Source organism: Macaca thibetana, chromosome 4 (assembly GCF_024542745.1).
Source record: "Macaca thibetana thibetana isolate TM-01 chromosome 4, ASM2454274v1, whole genome shotgun sequence".
In the NCBI taxonomy this organism is placed as follows: Eukaryota; Metazoa; Chordata; class Mammalia; order Primates; family Cercopithecidae; genus Macaca; species Macaca thibetana.
Genome location: NC_065581.1, coordinates 167,962,117 through 167,979,017, shown reverse-complemented (window position 1 = coordinate 167,979,017; position 16,901 = coordinate 167,962,117). Strand labels below are relative to the sequence as shown.

The window sequence follows — 16,901 nt, the reverse complement described above, 5'->3', positions numbered from 1 at the left end:
GCATGGCTGTGTTCCCAGCTACTCAGGGGGCTGGGGTGGGGGGATCACCTGAGCCTGGGAGGTCGATGCTGCAGTGAGCCGTGATTATGCCACTGCACTCCAGCCTGGGCAACAGAACAAGACTCTGTCTCCGAAAAACAAACAAACAAACAAAACGTGGTTTTGAGACATTTGGATGTGGGAGTTCTTGCAGGCCAGATGTCAGACCCTTGCCTGAGATGGCGGTGGGGCCACCAAGGAGATGGTGGCCCTCATGCTGCCCCAGTCTCACTCCTACAGGCTCACCCCCAATCTTTCCCACGATGCAATGCGACTACAGAGAAGTGGAACATACTCACTTTAGGTACTGCTGATACTCATGCGCATTCTTCCCACAAACAGCATGAACGTTGACCAGCTCCAGCGTAATGAGGAACAGGATCAGGCTGAGCACAGGGGACAGTAGTCTGATACTAAAAACAGATGAAAGGAAATTCAAACCTGAGGAACGTTGGTATTTTCCACCTTCATCAGGAAAAAGATGTTTCACCTCATCAACATCCTTAAGTTCCAACTTCTCAAAAAATAATTTTCCTAATCCTCAGAGCCCAATGCCTGCTTCTAGCCCCCAGGCCCGTGGCTGGCGGGAGTGCCCAGTGTAGCCCTTGCTCCCGGCCCATCCTGCACGTCCGCATTCCTTGCTCTCAGTCATCATCTGAGACTCTCAGACATCTGACGGTCAGAGCTGCCAGGGGCTCTGCACGCCCACAGGGCACCAGGCAGGCCCAGTCTGCACCAAGCAGCTCCCCGGCTCCCTGCCCTCTGACATCTAGGGAGGAACTCTCACCAGAGGAAAACAAATGGCCTCAATACGAAAGCGGGCTCAATGCCACTAGATTAAAGAAATCCCGGCCGGGCACGGTGGCTCAAGCCTGTAATCCCAGCACTTTGGGAGGCCGAGATGGGCGGATCACGAGGTCAGGAGATCGAGACCATCCTGGCTAACACGGTGAAACCCCGTCTCTACTAAAAAATACAAAAAACTAGCTGGGCGAGGTGGCAGGCACCTGTAGTCCCAGCTACTCGGGAGGCTGAGGCAGGAGAATGGCGTAAACCCGGGAGGTGGAGCTTGCAGTGAGCTGAGATCTGGCCACTGCACTCCAGCCTGGGCGACAGAGCAAGACTCCGTCTCAAAAAAAAAAAAAAAAAGAAATCCCAACTAAAGTAAGATCTTATTTTTCCCATGAAACTAGTTGAGACATTTAAAAATATTCTGGTTTTGGAGAGTGTTAATAAGAGAATGACCTTGTCTTATAAACTGCTGGTAAGAGTGTAAATTGAGTAGCACCTTTCTGGAGGGGAATCCAGCCATATCTATTTAAAGCTTTAAAAACACAGATACCACTCAACCCAAAAGTTCTAGAAATGTATCCCAAATGGTCATTTCTTAAGGATGTAGCACATTCTAAAATATACACTGTAAGTGAAGAAACCATAATGCTGTTAATCTGCTATTAAGTTAATCTGCTGTTATATTTTAAATCCAAATCCAGTTAATCTGCTGTTATACTTTAAATCCAAATATTCATTTAGGTAGATAGAACCCACATTTCCACAGGCCCAAATTACAAACACTATTTAAAATAGTATGTACTATAACTTTCTATGAAAATCAGCATGAGGAGTCCTCACAGTCCTCAGGTAACATCATTTCATTCAACACCGTTTCATCACAACATCAGTGAGAAAAGAAATCGATACACCGTGAGGGCCACGGTCTGTGTGGAGAAGCATGTTCTGCATGGGTTTTCTCCCATCCCCCAGTTTCCTCCCACATCCCAGAGCCGTGCACATTAGGTGAAATGGCACATCTCCATGGTCCCAGAGTGAGTGTGGGTGTGTGACTGGTCCTGCGAAGGAACCACGTCCTGTCCAGGGTGGGTCCTGCCTTGTACCCGGAGCTGCCGGGATAGGCTCCAGTCACCCACAACTCTGAACAACTCTGAACTGGAATAAGCAGGTTGGAAAATGAATGAATGAATGAATACAAATTATAAGAACTTGTAAAGTCTACCATCATCATACAAGTGCTCGACAGTGCGTGCCGGTACAAAAGTGCTCAGTGACCCACGTTTGTTCCTGTTGGTGCTGGAGCTGTGGGTGGGGGGAAGGGGGCGGGCCTGGGGAGGTCTCGCTCTGCAAACATTTACTGCCTCATTTAACCACCACAGGACTGCCGTCACTCACTGCCTCGCCAAACAGTGAGTGGTTCTCACTTGTGTTTATTCATCTTTCTTAAATGTCCATAGAGCTCATATGTGCCTCAATGTTTAACACTGTAAGTGTTTTGGGTCTTTCTTTAGAAGTTTGGTAATATTTTTATGACCAGAAACATGCTGTGGGAACTTAACTTTTGTTTCCATCGTGCAAGGAAAATAAATCTCAGGACCCCAAACTCACTAAGCCAAAGGGAAAAGTCAAGCTGGGAACTGCCTCAGGCAAACCTGCCTCCCATTTTATTCCTGAATAAGGTGGCTACGAAGAGAAAAAAGCTCCGTACAGACCTCCCTCACAGTTTGTCCACAAGGAAATGCCTCGTGGGCCCCTCCCTCACAGTTTGTCCACAAGGAAATGCCTCGTGGGCCTCAAGATCTCTACCCGGAAAGACTTCTGCTGAATTTCACCCTGGCAATGCAGTTGCCAGCTGATCTTCCCAGGTGTGGGACAGGGCGTCATCCCTCAGCTCACCTGAGACAAATACCTATATGATTGCTTCCTCTGCCCTGTGTAAAATGCAGCTTCACTGAGCCACACTAAGGTGTAAGTCACTATTCCTCTACCCCCACTCACAAGTCAATTGTGTATTCACCAAAAGCCTCATCAAAGACTCAAAACAATGGAATCCTTTGTCTCTTGTCCACCTATAACCTGGAAGGCCCCCACCTGCCTTTCCAGATGGAACCAATGTACACCTCACACCTACTGACTGACGTCTTATGTCTAATTAAAATGTATAAAAATGTATAAAAGCAAGCTGCGTCCCAAGTACCTGGGGCAGATGCCATCAGGACCTCCTGAGGCTATCACAGCACGTCCTTAACCCTGGGAAAGTAAACTTTCTAAAAGGATTGAGACCTGTCTCAGATATGTTGGGTTCACACTATCAATTGTGAACTAGAAGTATATCAACACCTGTCGATGGGGTTCAGTGAGGGGCCTACTGTGTCTTCAGTAGGGACTGGAACTGCATCTGTGACAACTTCCTGCCCCACAGTGCCCCTCCAAAACAGGAAAGTGAGCGCGCACCTACTCCACATACGCAGGTAGTTCTGCCGCTGGCGAGACCGCAGCGTCCTCTCCACCCACTGCCTGTGTCTCAGCTCCGAGGCAATGGTGACCTGGCCAGACACGCAGTGGCACTGCTTGCCGATGCTTCGGAGCACAACCAGCACTTCCAGCACGATCCTGGGGCAGAACAGGGTACGAACAGGTGTGCTGCAGAGCTCACGGAGCAGCTGGGGCCACCTGCAAATAGAGCCAGACTTGGAGCAGGCATTGTGATCCTCACCTGTACCTCACTCTCCTTCTGTACCTGCAAGGCTGCGGCTTTCTGGGAGCCAGGGCTAGCTGCATATCACTGGTGGGTCTGCAGGGACAACCGTGACATGCGGCAAGTGTTAATTAAATACACTGAATTGTGGCAAACAGAATGTGACATTCACAGCCTCATCAGATGTGCCACGCTTGCACAGAGATTGTCAAAACTGATTTTATAATTCCTCTTGGAGTAGTAACAGTGGGATTCTAAGACTACTTTATAAAATCTAAAACGGAAAATGTCTAAGTTTGCTATGCTAATCTGCAAAATCAATGTTTCAACAGTTGTCAGGATGTCCTGGAACTTACGTCTCAGTAGGAAGATGATCCAAGTCCTTTAAAACACAATGATCCTCAGGCATATAGTGATACAGCTCATCCGTCATTTTTGTAATTAAAGAGTGGCAGGCATTTGTTTCAGAATTATCTTCTAATCTGAAAAATAGAAAATATTTAAAGATACATGACAATTAAAATGCCCACATTAGTGCCCATGCGCAATAATGTTTAATGGTTCACTGAGCAGCAACCTGACTGTGAATCTTAGTTTCCCCAAATATAAAATGTAAAAAGCCACCATCATGGGACAGTGGAGAAAGAAACGATGCCCTATGCCAAAAGCAAAGTCCAATGATGACTGATGACGAGACGACGAACCACCTGCGTATTCCTCCTGCTGAACAAGTATGTCTGCTGTTGTCTACGATTCCAGAATGCATGCCTCCATCCCCACTTCTCTCCTGAGCTTCAGACCCATCTTTCTTTCTGCCTACTCAGTAGTTCTCATGGACGCCATTGTCTACCCACAAAACCTGCCTCTCGTTCCATGTTCAGTCTCCACCAGGGCCCCAGGCCAGCTGGAAGATCGCGTTCAGCATCACTTGCAGCTCCTCACAGCCACCAAGGCCCAGAAATTCCTCCTTCCCCTTTTATCTTCCAACAGCCTCGCTAAAGAAGAAATGCTGCTGAAACTAACAGTACCAGACAAGCTTGAGGTCAGCCAGGCCCCAGGATGCCACGTACCTGACTGCTTCCCAAGTGAGTTCTTTGGGGAAAGGCAGCAGAGCCCAAACCCTGATACTCTCCTCACAGCTCAGCACCTGCGATGAAATGTTTTATTGACTTTGTAGATTTCACGGTAACTTCCTAGAAAATCTATTTTTAGATTGTTATGGATGTTACATCACCCTCTAGAAAATACGTATCTATAAAATTATTACAAATTCTAAACATTTTAAAACCAGAGGGCGGGTGTCAGTTCTTCAGTACATTCAGATGGGGGAAGGCTGGGGAAACTACCAGGGGATTGGTAGGGAGTGAACGTCTGGGGTGGCTATGACCATATCCACAGGTTCTTTCGACACCTGCCATTGAGAGGGAGGACCCCACCAAATCTGCATGAACTCTGGTGACTGGCCTGGAACCAACAGAACACAGCAGGTGTGAAGATGCTGCGTGTTATCCAAAGCCATGTCAGAGGTGCAGGTGCCTCTTCGGTTCAGGCTGCACTCGGGGTGCAGCCGCTGTCACCTTGGGACTGTCCCTGCAGGACCCCCATGAGGCCTCTGGCCAACTTCCAGTCTTCTCAGATGCGACACCCACGAAGCCCTGGGGCACCACCGCCGTCCACACTGAGGCCAGGCCACAGGACAAATCCCTCAGCAGATGCTCCCCATTTCTCACTCACTAGCATATGAGCAAGTCAAACAGTGGCTGCTGACACCACGGAGTGTGAGTGGTCTCAACAGCAGGAATAACCGAAGCCAAGGATGCAAAGCTGCCTGAATACCTGTGAGATGCCAGGAGGGGGACAGGAAGTGGTAAGGACCCAAAATAGCCACCGTGGGGCACGGGAGAGGATGGTCTGGAGCCTCAGCAGCTGTGGTTGGAAGACAAAGGCTGCCTTCTTGAAGCTCCTCTTCCTTCCTAAATCTTCCCTCCTCCCTACCTGCCCACCTCTATACGTTCCTAAGGGCTTGCACTTGGAAAGCACGGCAATCCCCACTGGTAAAGCTGATCTGCAGTGCCAACGGGGAATGGCATCCGACCAGTGCAGCCCGATGCTCTGCCTCCAAGCCACACCTCCAGGAGGCTGTTTTCCCAACTTCACTGCTGACAACCCCCTTCTGACAGTATTTTCCTGAAGGCATTCTCAAGGAGGCCTCCGACTTCTCAAGGCACCATTTCTTTAAAGCGCCTTTGCAAATCTCTCCTGACCCGCTGTGTGTTGATTTTACAGCTTCGTTTTAGAGGTAGTCTCATTTATGAATTTTCACCTGCACAGCTGTCACGATGCTTATATTCTTGGGGACTGTCTCTTTCATCCCCTTGCACTACCCTTGTATCCTCCCGTATGCAGAATAAAACACCTTCGCTGATTGCCAAATTGGAACTTCCTGGCAGAAATGCTTAAAAAATTGTTTGTTTCAGTAAGTTAACAAAAGCTAGTCCGTGTAGGAGAAGAAAAACTGACATTACTCACCACTGACAAATAAAAACTGCTCCCAGCTCTGCGTTACTGCCTACAGCAATAAAAGCCTGCCAGGGGATTCAGCAAAAACACTTCCCAGTGCTCATCCATTTAACACTAAAAACCTCAGTGCCATCAGCAGCACTGCATTACTTTCAACTGCTAGACACGGAACTTGAGGCTCAGAAGACTGAGCAACCAGGCCAGGGCCACAGCAAGCACCACGCCGGATAGAAAGCTGGATCTGCCCAACTCAAATTCTGCCTTAGCAGACAAACTGCACCCTTCCAGCATCTCTGCAAAAGACAGGTGGTTTCAGAGATGTACACACCCCTCCCAGCACCCTGCATTCAGCATACCTGTTTCTTAAGCTGAAAAACTGGATGGCAGCGAGAACTATAGCCTTCCGCAAGACTAATCAACAATTCTACTGATGCTTTTTCCTAGTTTAGAGAAAATAGTGGTTACAATTGTATTTGGGTAGGCTCTTAGCTTTCTTCTATTGAACTGTAGGCCACTTAGAGTCCCAATTTCTCATTGTCTTTCTTCAAATAATTCCATGCAGCTTGAAAAGCAAAGGCTTCATTAAAATAGGATTGACATGGCAGGCAAATCACAGCCAATAAAATGATTTTAAATGGAGGCCATTAACAATAACAGATCACAAATGCCACACCCACCCTCTGTGCACAAAACTGGAGATGAATAAGAAAAAAAGATTCCAAACAATTGGAAATTTAACTAAGAAATAGTTACTTAAACACTAAAAATCAATATAACTATAAAAAGATCACATAATCATTTAATTGCTAAGCATACACATATTTCTAAAAGCATAAAAATTACTATTTGAAGTTGATATAACCATATAACTTAAAAATCCAAGTCAGTCAACTAAAACCTACGAGAAAGTCAGTGAATTGACAGTTGACAAATTAAAAAATCTGTAACTACCTACAATTCTTTTTTCTTTCCTTTTTTTCTTTTTTTTTTTTTTTGAGACAGAGTCTTACTCTTTTTACCCAGGTTGGAGTGCACTGGTGTAATCTCTGCTTACTGCACCCTCTGCCTCCCAGGTTCAAGCGATTCTCCAGCCTCAGCTTCCTGAGTAGCTAGGATTACAGGCACCCACCACCACGTCCGGCTAATTTTTTTGTATTTTTATTAGAGACAGGGTTTCATCATATTTGGCCACACTGGTCTCAAACTCCAGACCTCAGGTAACCCACCTGCCTTGGCCTCCCAAAGTGCTGGGATTACAGGTGTGAGCCACTGCACCCGGCCCACTACCTACAATTCTTAAAGGCACAAAACAAGCAACTCAAGTAGCTAGATGTTAACTACAGAAGAAATGTGCTGGCCTTCCCTTCACTCAGATGTGTGAGAGCCTGGAGTGCACCAGGGAGTGTGCTGGGCGGAACACGGGAGGCACACACATGTGCCTGCACGGGTGACGTCCCCACAGGGCAGACCCACACGCAGCATATGTGTGCCACTACAGAGCAGCATATGTATCCCACTACAGAGCAGCATATGTGTGCCACTGCAGAGCAGCATATGTATCCCACTACAGAGCGGTGTATGTGTGCCACTGCAGAGCACCTGGCTTCTGTTCCAAGATGTGAACCCACCCAACGGCTTCTGAGGAGACGATGACATGTTGGGAAAAGGATCAGTCTGGCTGCTGTGTTATGACAAAGTGAAGGGTTCGCAGAAGTCGGTGGGCAGACCAGTCAGTGCCTGCGACATTCCAGGGAGGGGCCAAGGTGGTGTGGCCAGGTGGTGGCACAGGAGGGACAGGGAGTAGCAGATGTGGAACATATTTCTTTTTTGTTTTTTCTCTTTTTTTATTTTTCTGAGACAGAGTCTTGCTATGTCATTCAGGCTGGAGTGCAGTGGCACAATCTCCGCTCACTACAACATCTACTTTCCATGTTCAAGCTATTCTCAGGACTACAGGCGCCTGCCACCACGTCCAGCTAATTTTTGAATTTTTAGTATAGACAGGGTTTCACCATGTTGGCCAGGCTGGTCTCGAACTTCTGATCTCAGGTGATCTGCCCGCCTCAGCCTCCCAAAGTGCTGGGATTACAGGCGTAAGCCACTGCGCCCAGACTGTGGAACATATTTGTAAGACCTGTTCCAAGGACTGAGTATGAAGAGAGGAGAGGAATCTGAGGCTTCCAGCCTGAGCAGCCACCTGGGAGGCTGGAGGTGCCGCATAGGTGGGAGGACTTGAGGAATGAAGATGGGGAGACACTGTGTCCCTGAATAAGCTTCAATATTGTGAAAAATGTCAATTATCCCTAACTCAATCCATGAGGTGCTCATTCTTATTTGTTTTTGGGGTTTTATGTTTGTCCAAGTTTACACAGAATAATAACTATTAATTCTTTTTAAAGTAAAGCTAGACTCTGTACCTTACTCTCAAGATGAAATAAATTCCAATTGGATCAAAAGATGTAAATGGAAAATAAAGAAAAAATAGGTAGGGCACGTTGGCTCATGCCTGTAATCCCAGCACTTTGGGAGGCTGAGGCGGGTGGAACACAAGGTCAGGAGTTCAAGACCAGTCTGACCAACATGATGATACCCCGCCTCTAATAAAAATACAAAAAAACTTAGCCGGGAGTGGTGGCGGGCACCTGTAATCCCAGCTACTCGGGAGGCTGAGGCAGAGAACTGCTTGAACCCGGAGGCAGAGGTTGCAGTGAGCTGAGATCGCGCTACTGCACTCCAGCCTGGGTGACAGAGCAAGACTTCGTCTCGAAAAAAAAAAAAAAAAAAAAAAAAAAAAAAAATAGAAGTACCAGAGAAAATGTATACCTATATTTTTAATTTTGAAAAGCAAAGATTCTTTTCAGAATGACTCCAAATGTGAAGCCAAAGAGAAAAAAAAATCAAAACCTATGAACAAATAACAAAGCAATATGTACACAAAGAAGGCTAATGGACCAATGGGAAAAATAAAACTGAAATAAATGGAGAAAATACATTAATAAGCAATTAATGAGAGAATTATAAACATCTAGTAAACACAAAAAAAGAAATGAAAATAAAAACATAATCTTGGCTGGATATGATGGCTTGTGCCTGTGGTCCCAGCTACTCAGGAGGCTGAGGTAAGAGGATGGCTTGAGCCCAGGAGGTCGAGACTGCCATGGGCCATGAGTCATGATTGCACCACTGCCACTCCAGCCTGGGCGACAGAGCGAGACCCTGTCTCATAAAAAATAAATAAATAAATAAATAAAAAAAAGAATTTTAAAAACCTTATTGATATCTTTTGTCTTAGAACTTTACTTTTTAAGAGTATTTACATAAGTGCCCAAATGAACAAAGATGTTCATTTCAGCATAATAATTAGGAATTTTCTACATCAGGGAATATTACAACTCATCCATCAATGAAAGACTGCTTAGGTAAATAATAACATATTGATAAAATGGAATATCAAACAGCTGACAAAAAGAATAAGGCAGAACAAAGATGCCAAAAACACACTGTTAATGAAAAATGCTAGCTATAAAACATAATGTACCTTCCTACGAACTCACTTTGGTACAGTCATAGCAAAAATGTGGTAGCAACACTACCTAATTATTAATAGTAGTTATTTCTGGGAGATGGAATTCCTGAGGGCTATTACTTTTCACATTAATTTTTCTATTTCCAGTAATTTTTCGAACATTTAAAAAATTTTTAAAATAACTGTCACATGTATAATCTGAAAAAAAGATTAAAATATCAATAACAAATGTTCTAACCTAAATTACTTTGAAATAACAAAAGAATTAGTTTATTGATGCAAATATCCTACCCTATCGATTTAGCAAACATCTGTAAAAATTTCCTAATATTTGGTTAATCCTGTTTTATAATTTGTTCTTTCATTTTCAATACTTAGCTACTGTTACATACAAAAGCAAATGTGTTTTTAAGAAACAAGTTAAATTATTTTAGCTGAGATTAATATTGATTGATCTGTGATACAGAATATAAACATACATGTAATCCAATCACTTTTTTCTCTGATGGAGAATACGGTAACTCAGATATATTAAAAGATGATTAATAGTTAATTACATTTGAAAAATAAACTATATTCTTTCATAGCTGAATGAGTTAATCTAATTAATGATTTTCTTCCCTATAAATTACCTTAAAAACTGATAGCAGACCTTCATCAACGAATCTGAGTAACAGCACAACAGAAAATGCAAGCAACTGATTAGTTGTTTCTTTTGAAAATTCATGTAAGTTGATCTCCCCGTGGCTTAAATGATCTCTTATGCGGGGACCCTCCTGATGGTTCAGGAAATCCCAGAGAAATTCCTTTCAGAAATTAAACAGAGAAAATATTTTGTTAGTATCCGCAGCAGAGAGCCATGCCTGGTGTTGCTAACAGAAAGAAAGAGTGAATCCATCAAGTCCTCTGAAGCTCTGGGTGGGACCCTGCTGGGGAAAGCTGTTCTCCTACACCCACGGGACAGAGCAGGGAGCTGGAGAGGCTGTGGGGAAAGGCAGAGCTGCCCAGGTGGTACTGGAGTCTCATCAAATTCTAGTTTTTCTTGTTTTCACCTTCCTCCAAGGAAGGGAACTGAGTGTGAACATCTGCAAATGAGCTTTTCCAAGGCAATAAAAGAAATCATGGCTCTTGCTTGTGTGAGTACAGCCCCCGCACTTTCTCATCTGCTCTTTCACCTTCAAAAGCCTATTGCTTCTTACGACACAAGTCCAGGGCCTCTCCCACAGGTTATAGGGAAAAGAGGTCAGAAAACTGCTGCCCTTGGCAAACTGCCACTGGTCAGAAGAGTCACAGAGACTCAAGGTGGAAAGAACATTAAACTAGTTCAATCGTCTCACTTTTTGATGGCAGAAATGGACGTCCACAGAGCACAGAGTCTAAAGTCACAGACCACGAGCATGATCCTAGGTGGCCTGACTGTTAGAAGGAATGGATGTCAAACACCTATTGTAATCCAAATTAGTCACTGAAATATCTTCATAAAATATATAAAAAAAAGGATAGATGGCCTTAAACAATTAATCATTCTCTTTTCATCCAATACTCAATCTTATTACTCACATTTGACTGTTGCTTTTTTTTGATATGGAGTCTTGCTCTGTTACCCAGGCTAGAGTGCAGTGGCGCAATCTCAGCTCACTGCAACCTCCGCCTCCTGGGTTCAAGCCATTCTCCTTGCCTCAGTCTTCTGAGTAGCTGGGACTATATAGGTGCCCGCCACCGCACCCAGCTAATTTTTGTATTTTTAGTAGAGACAGGGTTTCAACATATTGGCCAGACTGGTCTCAAACTCCTGATCTTGTGATCTGCCCACCTTGGCCTCCAAAAGTGCTGGGATTACAGGCGTGAGCCTGTACTCCCGGCCTAACGGTTGCATTTAACAAGGCACAAATACATGTCCGTTCTACAGCACAAATACATGTAAAAAACAAATTCAAATTTTGCTTAGGGACAGGGCACCTAAATTATCAGGCCTTTAAAAAAGACATTTAAGGAGTGACAGCTTGGCAAACATCAGCTGATTGGTGGCTGAAGCTGAGACAGCACAGGAATGGTTCAGAAGTGTTTTTCTTGAGCAAACCACAAGCCAAAATTAATTTCATTTTAGAGAAGTGCTGATGACATCCATAAATACAAGAATATTAGCCTGGAAAATACCTAATACTTACCATAGCAGGCTCTCCAAGGAAAAGAGGAAGCTGATTGATTTTACCATCATTCAAGTGTTTTGCCAATATCTAAAACATCAAAAATAACTACATTGATTAACTGGTCTCCATACATAAACATATAGCACTTTCAGAGTTGATGGATATAGTACTTTTAGTGTAACTTGTTATCTAAGGTCTAAGCAAAATCAAATGGCATGAGGACAGTCTTTAAAACTCAGCAAACAGGTGTTCAGGAAATATTTTCTTAACCAACATAATGACTTTAAGAATATACTATTAATTGTATACACGTGTGTTTGTGTATGTGACTGTGAATATGTGTGGTGTATATATGTGTATGTGCATATGTGGTGTGAGGGTGTGTACATTTGTGTTTATATGCAACTGTGCCTGTGTGTGTGTGTGTGTGTGTGTGTGTAGTATATGTGCCTGCATATGTGGTGTGGGGGTGTGTGTGCCTGTGTGTATGTGGCATGGAGGTATGTGCTCATGTGTGTATGTATGTGTGGTGTGTGCATGTGTGTTGTGTACATATTACAGTGTGTATAGGCCTGTGTGTGTATATGCAGCATGGATGTATGTGTTCATGTGTGTGTGTGCATGTATGTGTGGTGTGTGCATGTGTGTTGTTTGTGTACACATTAGAGTCACTTCCAAAGTCACTTCTTAACTTACCATGGACTTTGCCCAACCACCCCAACCAATCCCACAGACCTGATCCTCTAGAGACTGGACTGCACTATCTAATCGATTCCTCACATTACCAAAGGTCTTATACATTAAAATAACAGCAGATTATTCACCTAATGGAAGAAGCTCTGCAAGTAAGCAGGCACATTTTTAACTCACCCACCACACACTCACTTAGGAATCTTACAGTTGTCTTAAAAGCAAAACCGAATGTCCAGACCTCTACAGGTGGCCCTTCCCTTGGTTTCCTATAGACTGTCACACTTCAGGTGCACACGAATGCTATCCGCGATTACACATACAAGTGCCTACACTCTATGGATAATAAAAGGCATTTTCAACTGTGGTTTTTTCACTATTCACACCCCCAATATGCAGATTAAATGAATCAATATATACTACACACTCATAACAGGAGTTGGGGAATATTTCTTGTACAAAAAATGTTACCCCTAAATCTAAAATGCAAGCCTCTAAATAATTATAGCTAATCATGTTAGATCCCTTGATATTTTCCAACTTTGAGCTTTGTATAGCTTTGGGAGCTATATTGGTAATATTGGGCCTCAAAATTAACCAGAAATATCAATTATAAGCTTTTTTTGGTTTATATTACTATGGACATTTTCCTGTAAGCATATGATTTATGGCTGATCTTTAATTTTGCGTTTTAATTTGTATTTTAAAAGAAGACAGTGTTCTGTTTGTTTCAAATTACCTTACAAGTGTACTTACTTCATCAAAGGTAGTATAAAGAGCTGTTGACTTCAGAAAAGGAAAGAAATGAAAATAAACAATTAAAGCAAAATACAAATACAGTAACACTATACAAAATAAGAAAAAATTCTGGTACATGGCCACACATCCCAGTTTTTTGTTAAAACAAACATTCATCTAGAAACACTATGAGAGAAATGTCACTGACCAAATGAACACATTACAAATATGCAAAAACACAGCGCAGCTGGCCATGAAGCCGCATTAGGACACTGCCCTCAACAGAGCTTTAGCCCAGTCATCTCTAAAATGTACGATCCCAGGTCCTCACAAATCGCTGCTCATACAACAGAATACTTCTCCTGACAACTGGTATTCATGCACAAGTGAGCACAGCTTCCTATTTTCTCCAGTGAACAGCCTTGTCTGTTTTTATTTTATTTCATGCACGCTGCTTCTCAGCATCATCAGCACGGCCTACAGACATGGGCTGTCCTGAGTTCTGATCCCAAATTCAACATTTTCTAGACATGAAACCTACAGGCAACTGATTGAACGCCACAGATGCAGGTTTTCTCGGCAAAAGAAGAAGTGAAGAATGCCTATCTCGAAAGGCTTCTGGGGACTTCAGTGAGATCTGACAGCGTGACGAAATCACTTCAATTAGATTTGACAGGCAGTGTGACGAAATCACTTCAGTGAGATCTGACACGCAGCGTGACGAAATCACTTCAGTGAGATCTGACAGACAGCGTGACGAAATCACTTCAATGAGATTTGACAGACAGCGTGACGAAATGAGATTTGACAGACAGCGTGACGAAATCACTTCAATGAGATTTGACAGACAGCGTGATGAAATCACTTCAGTGAGATTTGACAGTGTGATGAAATCACTTCACTGAGATTTGACAGACAGCGTGACGAAATCACTTCAGTGAGATCTGACAGACAGTGTGACGAAATCACTTCAATGAGATTTGACAGACAGCGTGATGAAATCACTTCAGTGAGATTTGACAGACAGCGTGACGAAATCACTTCAGTGAGATCTGACACGCAGTGTGACGAAATCACTTCAGTGAGATTTGACAGACAGCGTGACGAAATCACTTCAGTGAGATCTGACAGACAGCGTGACGAAATCACTTCAGTGAGATTTGACAGACAGTGTGACGAAATCACTTCAGTGAGATCTGACAGACAGTGTGACGAAATCACTTCAGTGAGATCTGACACGCAGTGTGATGAAATCACTTCAGTGAGATTTGACAGACAGCGTGACGAAATCACTTCAGTGAGATCTGACACGCAGTGTGACGAAATCACTTCAGTGAGATTTGACAGACAGTATGATGAAATCAGGATTTTGTGTAAGCTAGCTCTCAAGAAATGTTTTTTGATTTATTAATGTTTTATAACCTATTTTAAACTTCATATTGCCAATATTCTTCAACATTACTACACAGATGACTCTAAAATCTGTATCTTTAGCTCTCAAATCTGTATTGCTAGCCCTAAAATTCCCTCTGAGTTCTAAATATCCATTTGTCTACCACACATTCCCACTTTCTCCAAAAAGCGGAATTTTTCATTTACCTCCATCAACTACATGCATTAGCTTCTATTTTGTTTTACAGAGTTAGTATAAATGCCTTCTCACTCTCCCGTGATAAATAAGCTTCTGAAGTCAGAAAATCTCACTCATATTCATATCTTCCACTGGCCCTGAAGAGACCTCATGACACAAAAGTAATCAGTAAATAATAACAGTATCTGCAGAGTCTTATTAAGTTTTCTAAAATATCTTCATATATATATATTGCCTTAAAAACTGATCCTGTTTATTCTGGATAAAAGCCTGGGCTAAAACTTAATATAGTCTTTGATAGATTATATCCTCTGTGGAAACAGTCATGTTATTTATTTATGAAGTCAAATGACAAGTAAATATCCAAATATCCAAATTTATTTGCACTACATGGCCCTAGAGTGATGGAGCGTGCCACCATGCAGCCAGTCCCCATGCAGGTATCATGAAGCAAGGGCTCTAATGGGTGGGGACCATCTCTTTCCTGAAGCTACGCTCCACATAGCACTGAGTGGCCTACATGGAAGGCACTGGGCGTGGGCACCAGGCGACGGCAACGTGAAGGCCTGCCTCAGAGAACCTGCAGAGACCTCTGCAGAAACGCACATGAGTAGGGCAAAGCAGGACTGCCTCCAAGATGAGACAGAAACAGAACACAGAGAAAAAAGCAGCCTCAACCTTTGAGTAGATGAGCCTCCAGGAGGTCGCTCTTGTGGTCAGAGCCCCTGATCTGGAGCGGTAAGTCTGGGGGTGAGGAACAAAGTAAGAAGAAAGACAAGCAAGTTCTGGAGCTGACAAGAAGCCTAAATTTCACTGAGGGACCCAAACAGGGAACACACCAAAGAGGAGGGCAGGGTTAGCACCCGAGGCCTTGCTGCCACGTGAAGAGGATGAACTCCATCTGGCAGGCAGCAGGACATCATCAAGGAGGTTAAACGAATGAAGAAAACCATAAATAACTTAACAATATCAGTTTAGAAAATAATCAGTGGGGCCAGGTACAGTGGCTCACACCTGTAATCCCAAAACTTTGGAGGGCCGAGGCAGAAGGATGACTTATGCCCAGGAGTTCCAGATCAGCCCGGTCAACATGGCAAGACTCTGTCTCTACAAGAAAAAAAAAAAAATGTAAAAAGGAGCCAGGTGTAGTAGCACACACCTGTGGTCCCAGCTACTCAGGGGGGCTGAGGTGGGAGAATCGCTTGAGCCTGGGGATTGAGGCTGCAGTGAGCTATGATCGCACCACTGCACTCCAGCCTGGGCAACAGAGAGAGACCCTGTCTCAAAAAAAAAAAAAAAAAACTAAAAAAAAGAATCTGCAGGACTGTGAGAGTGAAATTTGAGAAGGAGGAAGAATCGTGAGATGAGCTCGGGTGGGCCGAGGAGCCAGGCGGGGCTTCTCAGTTTGGACAGGAAGAGCACGAGGTCAGCTGGCTGGAAACCACCAGCCGTGCTGGCCACTGAGTGGACATGGGAGGTGTGCGGGAAACACGAGATGCTGTTGGAGTCTGCAGTTGGTGAGGCTGAGATGACAGAGGGAGCGTCAGAGGACAAATCTGTGGGAAACAATGCCTTTCTGAAATAAGATAAACGTGAGGTGCTGAGGAAAACTCACATGAAGATATTCAGCGAACACGAGCAGATCGAACTGCAGAGATCAGATGGGGGTCAGTGAGAAGCAACGCTGGGGAGCCCGGCTCCTGGGCCGTGAGCTCTCGCAGCACTGCTTTCGCTGGGTTCAAAACTTCTCATAGGTTGGGTTTTGTTTTCATTGAGTTCAAAGTATTTTCTAATTGTTGTTCCCCCAGAGATGAAAATGTAAGGCACAGAATTGCATAAGATGTCCCAGGGAGAGGAAACATAGGATAGGGTTGAGAGCAGAGCACTGACGAATGCCTACGAAGAGGGGCAAAAAGCAAAAGCCAAGCTAGAGAAGGAGATGAGAATCCGAGGTGTGGAGCGGCTGTGCCTGTCCTCCCTCCACAACAGATCGTCCCGTGGGAAGCTGGGCACTTGGCCACCCAGGAACACTTCCATGCCTCCCTGGTAGCAAGTGCGACTGAGCTCTGGCCCACAGCCTGTGCTACCTCCAGGAAGTGTCCTTAGAGAGGGGCGTGCACCAATCTTCGCTTTTCCTGCTGGCTGGAAAGCAGATGT

At 44.2% G+C, this 16,901-nt stretch overlaps 1 protein-coding gene across 9 annotated transcripts in view; it reads right to left on the bottom strand.

Moving 5' to 3' along the window:
• ERMARD (ER membrane associated RNA degradation) overlaps positions 1–16,901 on the bottom strand; it is a 129,332-nt gene that overhangs the window by 9,479 nt on the left and 102,952 nt on the right. For 6 of the 9 annotated variants that reach the window (XR_007724899.1, XM_050787114.1, XM_050787107.1 and 3 more), the window contains 8 exons: positions 13,172–13,201; positions 11,744–11,812; positions 10,208–10,381; positions 6,406–6,489; positions 4,600–4,676; positions 3,886–4,011; positions 3,286–3,504; positions 339–452 (listed from right to left, as the gene is read on the bottom strand). Coding sequence is in view for 8 of the 9 variants with exons in the window: in XM_050787114.1 (XP_050643071.1) it covers positions 339–452; positions 3,286–3,504; positions 3,886–4,011; positions 4,600–4,676; positions 6,406–6,489; positions 10,208–10,381; positions 11,744–11,812; positions 13,172–13,201 (893 nt within the window). In the remaining variant the exon portion in view is untranslated. Of the gene's footprint in view, positions 1–338; positions 453–3,285; positions 3,505–3,547; positions 3,626–3,885; positions 4,012–4,599; positions 4,677–6,405; positions 6,490–10,207; positions 10,382–11,743; positions 11,813–13,171; positions 13,202–16,901 lie in introns of those variants that run through there. The other 3 variants (XM_050787115.1, XM_050787111.1, XM_050787108.1) reach the window with 3 other exon arrangements.